The sequence below is a fragment of the Morone saxatilis genome, unplaced genomic scaffold, assembly GCF_004916995.1.
Source record: "Morone saxatilis isolate NCDOM2014 unplaced genomic scaffold, NCSU_SB_2.0 Contig20, whole genome shotgun sequence".
Lineage (NCBI taxonomy): Eukaryota > Metazoa > Chordata > Actinopteri > Moronidae > Morone > Morone saxatilis.
Window position 1 is genome coordinate 25,534,230 of NW_023339763.1, and position 6,926 is coordinate 25,541,155.

The following is a 6,926-nucleotide window of genomic DNA, read 5'->3' on the forward strand; positions in this document are numbered from 1 at the left end:
GACTACTTTTTCAGATCCTTATGAGAGGAAGGAGGTTAGAATCGTCTATAGTTGTAAACTGGGTCAAGCGTGGGCTTCTTAGAGGGGTTTGATTAGAGCTCTTTAAGACTGTGGTACATATCCTGATAATAAGAAAGATTAATCCTATCTAGTAAGAAGTCCATTAAGGGTACACTTCTTTAAGCAGCTAGTTGGGATAGGGTCTAACTGACATAGACAGGTTGATGGCTTCGATGAAGAAATTATTGAAGTTAACTGATGAAGATTGATAGCAGAAAAACATTCTAAATATATATCTGAGTTTACATTAGTTAAAGTTCCTGAACTTGGAGAGCCAGTGATAACTGTTGAGGGCATTTGGTGATTAATTTTCTCTCTAATAGTAATAATTTTATTATAAAAGAAGCTCATGAAGTCATTGCTAGGTAAGTTTACGGGGATATGTGGCCTAATAGAACTGTGACTCTGTCAGCCTGGCTACAGTGCTGAAGAGGAACCTAGGGTTGTTCTTATTTTCTTCTATTCTATTATTATATTATGCTTAGTTCTAGCATTCAAGTTATCTAACAGAAATTATTATTTCTGTTAGATAACTATTATTATTTCATGCTTTCATGCTCCACCTGGTATAATTAACCAATTATATCACCATAACTAGAGATAGGACATTATATAATATTATCACGTATTGCAAATAAAAACACTCAGATAATATTCTTTATAATATATAAATATATATAAATATAAATATAATTATCTGGATAATCATGAATATCCTCACATGAGTGACTTGAAAAAGCTGTCTAGGTCACTAAGATACAGTCATATATTGATTTCTTGATTTATTTCTTTGAATTGTCACAAGGGGAAAATTCCTAAGCCACCATGGCTTAAGGCTCGGCTTTCCCGTTGTGTCTCACACAATAAAAGTTCAACTAGATGTGTGGAAATACTACAGATTCCAAACTAAAGAATGATGGGAAATAAGGGCCCTTTCTGAGGTGTTCTAGCTGAAATGCAGCAAAATTATTTGTTTCTTAACAAAACATATAATGTATAGTGATTTATTTATTTTGGCCAGAATAATTGTGACATTAAATTTCCATATCATCCCATGCCTAACCATTACAAGACACTATCTAACCAAAGTCTTATCGTCGCATGAACTCCAGTTGACTGCACTCTCTCAAAGACTTTCCCCTTACAGTTTGTTGGTTTTCAAAGTTAATCTGTTTGCTTGGTTCATCAGTCCCTTCGCTCATTTCTTTTCCCTACCATATTACCTCTGGTAGGCTCTGTAGTATTTGAAAATACAACACATTAATAGGACTGCATTGAGGTTGTTAAAAGGCATTATTTTCACCTTTTGGTGTCAGTCTTAGGATAGGCTAGACTCTTCCCAAATCAGTTTTTCTGTCCTGGATTAGACTAAACTGGTATCAGTCTTCACGTCTGACTCATGTAAGTTTATCGCCCAAAATGTCGCATTTCACAGTTTGGATTCTCTAAGTAGATTAAACCCAGGAAATTACTACAAAGAATCAAATGTACACAAAAGCAATGAATGAACTCTTTACAGAGTCATTGCCTCTTGCATCTTAACAGTATAATCTGTCATGCCATCTCATCTGGTCTCAGCTCTCTTTTCTGTTGTTTTTGTTGTTTTTTTCCTTATTCCTCCTCCTCTCGTCCTGCTGCTAGCTGGCTGTAGTAATTAATAAGTGTAATAATATTTTAAAGCTTCAATATGCAACAATAATAACTACACAGAATATTTATTATCTGATTGATCATTTGTTTATGCCTACAAAACACACCTTGCCAAACATCTGCCAGTGCTGACAACCTGTCTAACTAGTCAGACATTTTTAAATGTGTCTAATGGAGCCAGCGGTAGTTCAATTTATGGTCTCATGTTCCATAACCTCCAGTCACGTATGTCCACAACCAATCGCTCACAATAGGTGGTCCGTATAAACATTCAGTCTGCATAGAACAATGCTGTACTCTGCATCCTGGCTGCTACACTGCTGCCTGCTTTCACTAATTTAACTGCCACTACATCCCCAGCTTCTTCCTGTATTTAGAGTCAGTTGCACGTGAATTTTGTTGTTGTCATTAAAGGTTATAATGACACCAGTGGCTATTAAGTGAACTGCAGTCAGCATCCTGTTGCTCACATTCTGTCCTCAGTCTACAATTCTACTTTAAACACATCAAACATTTCTTTTTAATGCTGAAATAAACACATTTGGTTACAGCATGTTTATTAAAACAATTTTATTTACATTTCAGGTTTCACAAATGCATAAAGTTGGATGTCATTAGCATAGCAATATAAGATACAGCAACACTGGCAGATAATGCGCCACGAAGAGAACATGTAGAGGGGGATAAGACTTGAAGACGCAGGTCTCCCTTACTAGCCTGATGTGGCTACACACTAAATAAATCTCCATCTCCAGTCTCCATTAGAGGCCTGGTCTGCGGATTCTTTATAGAAATTATCTGGATGTATTAAACCTCTTAAAGTCTGGCAGGTTGCCAACTTGAGTGGGTTTTAGGGCGTTTAGATCGCCTACACAAATATAAATGTTTAAAGTTTTGTCAATATGGACATGCTACACAAGTATAATTAATTCAGATTTACTGGCATGGTAAACAAGACAGACGGAAAGCAAGTGCTGACTCCCAACCTCTGAATCAGTCATAAAATCCAGACCATACGGTCTGTCTCCATTCCTTAGTTATTCATATTCCTTTAGTCCGTAAGGGTCTTCCAGACTAAAGGGTCCATCAAAGGGTTTCATTCAAATATATCTAAGTTGTGAAAATTGTCATGTGAAATCCGTTGCTCGCTGTCTATATGCTGGGTGCCATAAAACAATGTTCATGTTCAAGTATAATGGTGGCACAAAGAAAAAAATACGACCTGAAATTCAAGTTGTTGTTACTTTGCTGAAGTTGCTTATTGTATCTTAAAAAATTCAAGGTTTATCAATGTCTAATGAAAAAGTTAGTAATTTGGGGTTGTTAGTACTTGTTTTTTGTGATTTGTTGCTTTTCATTGTCATTTAAGTTTAAAGTGAGCTTTTGTGCATCTGAAATTCCACTACCCAACTCATTATTCAATAAATACTTTTCTTCTTTTCTGTCTCTGCTGTCATGCCACCAAAGCTAACATTTTTTCTTTTGTCTCATATGATTTTATTTACCCACAGATGTTTCGGAAAAAAGCATCTTCCTCCTTGAGAATGAGAAGAATAACAGAAAGCGCTAGATGTAATAATTTCTTTCTTTACTCTGTAGAAAAAGGTGTAAAACGTTGGAGTTGTTAACATTAAGTGTTGTCAGAAGAAACCACACTAATAACAAACTTCATTGTATGCAAATAAGAAAAATACATTTTTTCACTTGTTTCTCAAGACTGTAGAGAAGATGTTATAATAACTTTTGAGTTTAAACCTCTCGCTGAAGTGAGGTATGATTTGGAAGGAAATTATCCTCTTTGATTTGGACAAAACACAACAGAAACATCTCAGGTGGTGGTTTTAACTTTGACAACGTTGGATGTTCAACTGAAAACATATTGCTTTTGTCTTTAACATTGTGTTAACATTGCCAATCAAATCCTTGTTGCACAATGGCCAATGGGTTACAATCTCATACATTTCTAGGAAGGAAATCATGTTCCTGATCGTTTGAAGGGGTAAAATGGAGTCACTGTAATCTGTGTGATCCTCAAATCTTTGATTCTGGTTTTCAAAAACATCTAATCAAGTTAGTCCATGTAGCCTGACTGAAGTCAGTGTTTTGTATCTCATGTGGTGTTATATTTTGGCTGAAAAAAACACCAAGCATTGCTGATGATTTATCTATGCGTATAAAAACTTAAAAAGTAGTTAAAAAGTTAACCTTCCCATTTAGCTGTCTTTCAGACTGACTTACATCAGTCCTCATCATGATGATACATTTGGATAATAATTAACACTGAATAATCTTGTAATTTATAAAGGAAAGGAATAAATGCTAGTTCTCAAAGATTTCCATTAATCCTGTAGTACTTCAAACATGCATTTACATATCTCACCATGTAATGTGTAAAGTTTCTATTTTTGTCCTGCAGCTTCTTTGCATTGTAAGCATTTCATAGTCCAATCCACAGACACTGTAGCCATTGATTAGTCAGCAAACCACAATAAATCTGAACAATGCTAAGTGGTTTTGTGCTACTTTGTATAACTACACTGCAACATTTTCTTGTCAGTGCCACAAGTAAACAACACTTATGTTTGAAATGTTAATTGACCCTCCCTAAGTCCCGCCCCTTTTGGCCCTGATGAGCAGGCTTTGCTCAGAACCTCCGTCAACTTCCTCCTTTCCTGTACTTAGATATGCTATGTGCTAGGCTCTCTATGTTGGAAAAAATGGTTAAAAAGATAAAAGCCACATAGCCACGTTTTAAGTTAGCTAGCTAATGTCAGCAAAACCGTAGCTAACTAGCTTGCTAATTTACCACTGTTAGTTATCTTAATGTTTTGCTAACATTAGCTAATTTAAGATGTGATATGTTGCCTTTATGTTAAACCATCTTCCAAACTTGGTTGTCTCTTCAACATAGACTCCTATCCTTTACATGCACGAAAGGAGAATGTTGAGCAAGGTTCTGATTGAGGCTTACTCAACTGTTATTGGAGCATCAAGCTTACGATCTGTGTCTTGTCATCACACAGCTGTCACAGTCTTCATTCTTTTATTAAAATTGTTAGCTTTGATATTTGTGTTGTGTTGTTGTGATTAAAGGTTTTGCTGGTGGCTTACTCCTCTGCTTTTTCAGAAATTGTTCTTCTTCCAGTCTTGTTCTACTGTCCCATCATGCATCAGTGGGTCTTCCATGGCTTTGTGGGAGGGTTGGGGGTCTAGGATGGTGGTGGATGGTCCATGTGCATCTCTAACTTTAATGCTTTTTGTCCTTTTCTCTTTTGTTCTCTGTCACTCTCTCTCTTTCCATTCCTTCACATTCTTCACCCTTATAAAATTCATCCTATGCCACACTGCTTCCTTTTTCTCTCTCCCCGCCTTCTCCTCCTCATCCTCTCAGGGAGTATTGACCGTGGGCGGAGCTTGTCTTTCCATGAGGTGCGTGGTCAACGTGAGGCAGAGATGAGGGCCGCAGTTGAGGAGTCGTCCAACAGCAGCAACAGTGTAGGAGGTGGCGGCAGCACTGTCCTGCAGCGCCTCCTGCAGGAGCAAATGAATCGGAATTATGTGCTGCAACAGCAGCAGCAACAACAACAACAACAACAACAAGGAGGAGGAGTAGCAGGAGGGGGAGGTGGAGGAGGTTACTCAGGACAGGGACAGGTAGGCCCTTCTGATGATCACTCCATGACCCCCCACAATGCCCGTCAGGAGCCCCAGGGACAGGAGTTGCAAACTGACAATGGCCTGGAGAAGCTGGGCTCCAACAGAGTAGGAGGAGGGGGTGGGAGCAGTGGAGGTGGAGGAGGTTTAGTGTCTGGAGGAGGAGCAGGAGGCAGCAGTGGAGTAGGTGGGAGTGGCCAAGGGCAGTGCCTGAACCCAGAGGACCTCCCTACATACGAAGAGGCCAAAGTGCAGTCCCAATACTTCCGTGGCCATGGTCCTCCTCCTCAGCCTCAGCAGCAGAACAACCAGCCCCAGCAGCCTTCTCTCCCTGCCTCGGTTGGTGCCGCCTTCTACGTCACTGGGGTGACCAGTGCCAAGGTGCGCACTGAGGGCCGCCCAACGGTGCAGCGAGTGAGCGGTGCAGGGAAGGTGCACCAGGATGATGGTTTGAAGGATCTGAAGCAGGGACATGTTCGGTCTCTCAGCGAACGACTTATGCAGCTTTCACTGGCCACCAGTGGCGTGAAGGCACATGCTCCGGTCACCAGTGCCCCGCTGTCCCCCTTGCTGCCTCCGCCAGGGCCTCCGGGAGACTACTACAAACCGCAGCATCGTGGCCCACCTCCAGACTACCCCTTCAAAGGAATGGGCTCACCTACAAAGCAGCAGGAGCCTGGAAGCCATTTTTACCAGGAGCAGAGAGTGAGGGAGCATTCGAGGGAGGTGCCCCACGTCCGATACCAGCCACCACCTGAATATGGCTCCTTCAGGTAAAGAACATCTACTTCTACATCAACACACACGTAAATATACAAAATTATACTTTAACACTGAATAAAGTGTCTATATGTAATGTGAAAGGGGAGTGTAATGACCTAACTCTGCACTTCTACTGTATATACAATACAATAATTCTTAGAGTTTTGCAGCACATTTGGTGTTTGGTTCAGTCTCACTTAGAGTTTCAGACTTGAGACTCTAGTGATGGGCAGTTCATGGTGCCATAATGTCTTGTTGCAGAAATGAGGACTTGCAATTAAACTTGGATTTATCTGCTGTGAGACTCAACTTGATTCGCTAATGAATTTAATGTTGCTGAGTTAGGGGTGCATTCCACCATTTGCTTTATGAAGTACAAAGTTTTCATTTAGTCTCATTTGTGCTGGTTTAACAGCTGCAAAAGCCGCACAATCCTTTTGTGAATTGAACCCTGAGTGTTCTTGTTAAACAATTACATACATACAGATGATTTGATTAATTACTTGCAACTGGATGTTAAATGGCTTGTTTTCATTTAAGAAGTAGAAGATTTTAAATGATATAGTAGAATTCATGACTTGTCTCATGTCTCAAAGACTTGAGTATGTGACTTTGACTCGGTCCAAAAGACAAAAAACAGCTAAGATAAGAAACAATTTGTTAACACATTAGCAATAACACATTTAAACAGTGATGTGTCAGGGCTGGTCCAGTATGCAACTTCTACAGTGTGGTGTAGAAACTTGAAAGCACCAGTGCAGACGCACTGAGAATGGACATTACAGTGAAGTAGGAGACAT

The 6,926-nt window shown here is 39.6% G+C and overlaps 1 protein-coding gene across 1 annotated transcript in view; it reads left to right on the forward strand.

Annotated features, from left to right (window-relative positions):
• Positions 1-3,221: 3,221 nt before the first annotated feature.
• amot (angiomotin) overlaps positions 3,222-6,926 on the forward strand; it is a gene marked incomplete at its 5' end in the record, with an annotated part of 9,185 nt that continues 5,480 nt past the window's right edge. Inside the window, 2 exon segments of the mRNA XM_035667116.1 lie at positions 3,222-3,282; positions 5,102-6,137. Coding sequence (XP_035523009.1) covers positions 3,222-3,282; positions 5,102-6,137 — 1,097 coding nt within the window.